The following is a 1,473-nucleotide window of genomic DNA, read 5'->3' as shown; positions in this document are numbered from 1 at the left end:
TGCTTGATCTCATTCCTTCTTTTAATATAATTAAATCATCTGAAGTGACTTTGTTTGGCTTGGTCAAGCCAGAAACTCACTCATTGCTGCTCTTTGCTTCAATTTTGGGCAACTGAGCTGCTTCTGTCAGATTGTAATGATGCAGTCATGTCATCTGTCTCTGTTCTTGAAGGTGTTTGTCACAGCGTTGGCAGCGAGGAGGAAACGCTTCAAACTCCTGCACAGTGCTGTCACTTCTTGGAGCTCCCTGCGCCTTCATGGGCTCACTGTCTGCTGGACCTGTGGCCAAGTGAGTACCGATCTACACATTCATCACTATGTTCGTCAATACGTTCATCATTACGTTTATTAATACATTCCTCAAAATGTTCATCAGTCAGAGTTTTCCATAAACGCCTGCCAGCGGCCGGATGGCAGAGACCACATTCCCATTCAAGTAAATGCATTCATCAATAGGTTAATCAATACTATTGATTAATCATCAAAAACGGACACTGAGATTATCATGTACATTAGATGTTAGACTGTTAATTTTTCCTGTTTAGTTTAATGATGTTCATACACACTTATAACATAAACACTGTGTGTGTGTATATATATGTGTGTGTGTGTGTGTGTGTGTGTGTGTGTGTTTAAAGCATGTGACATTAATGCTATTGATTGTGTCTGTGGAAATAGCTCAATTCTTTTTGATCATCTTAATCAGAGTAAAGGCCCCGAGTCCTGAAGAGACAAAACATCAACATTAAAGTTGGGATGAGATGAAATGCTTTCATCTCCTCTCTCCTTGTCTCCTCACTCCTCATCTCCTCATTTCCTCATTTCCTTATCTCCTTGTGTCCTCATAGTTTTATTTTGCAGGACAGAGGAGATGTAAACAGTTTCCTGTGTGTAGTTTTATTTTGCAGGACAGAGGAGATGTAAACAGTTTCCTGTGTGTAGTTTTATTTTGGAAGATTTTCAGAAGTTCCACATCGACGTGTCTCTGGTGTCTGAGCACGCTCAGTGTGTCCTTCCAGCCTCTGTGGTCATCAGCAACACCAGCACGGGAAGCCGAACCATCCTCCACATGAACAGGTGTGAACAGGTTTGTGTGAGTAACTGCCTCTGTTTCAGGAAGATCTCCGTCGTCAACATGGCACCGCTCCGCCCGCTCTAGTTCCACCAATCGGAGCACAGCCTCATGTGTCTGACAGAGTTGGTGTGTTTCTTGTCTCTCTGGTTCAGTTTCATCATGGCCGACTTTGCACAGCGTGCGGTCGATGTGTCAGCGGTGGTCTGGCACTTCGAAGGTCAAACTCCATGTGCATGTTGTGTGGTTTGTCCCCCCAGCGGATCTCGAACTGTTGTTCTCTCCGACATGTAAGACAACCCGACGACCAGCCAGTGTCACACAACGTTCACTAAATACCTCATTATTAATCAGACTTTGTTACCGTGGAGATGGGATTCAGCAGGTCTCTGTTTTACCAT

At 43.9% G+C, this 1,473-nt stretch overlaps 1 protein-coding gene across 2 annotated transcripts in view; it reads left to right on the top strand.

Moving 5' to 3' along the window:
* Positions 1–1,467, top strand: part of LOC111649710 (ketohexokinase-like) — a 2,519-nt gene extending 1,052 nt beyond the window's left edge. Inside the window, exons 2-4 of one of the 2 annotated variants that reach the window (XM_023399420.2) lie at positions 173–289; positions 943–1,077; positions 1,228–1,467. In XM_023399420.2, the coding sequence (XP_023255188.1) occupies positions 173–289; positions 943–1,077; positions 1,228–1,366 (391 nt within the window). In that variant the 3' untranslated portion in view covers positions 1,367–1,467. Of the gene's footprint in view, positions 1–172; positions 290–942; positions 1,078–1,116 lie in introns of both variants that reach the window. The other variant, XM_023399421.2, reaches the window with a different exon arrangement.
* Positions 1,468–1,473: the final 6 nt, after the last annotated feature.

The sequence above is a fragment of the Seriola lalandi genome, unplaced genomic scaffold (assembly GCF_002814215.2).
Source record: "Seriola lalandi dorsalis isolate HSWRI2012SDOR001 ecotype SW California unplaced genomic scaffold, Sedor1 jcf7180002051751, whole genome shotgun sequence".
NCBI classification, from domain to species: Eukaryota; Metazoa; Chordata; class Actinopteri; order Carangiformes; family Carangidae; genus Seriola; species Seriola lalandi.
Note: the sequence above shows the minus strand (reverse complement) of the source record. Positions and strands in the feature narration are given on the sequence as shown.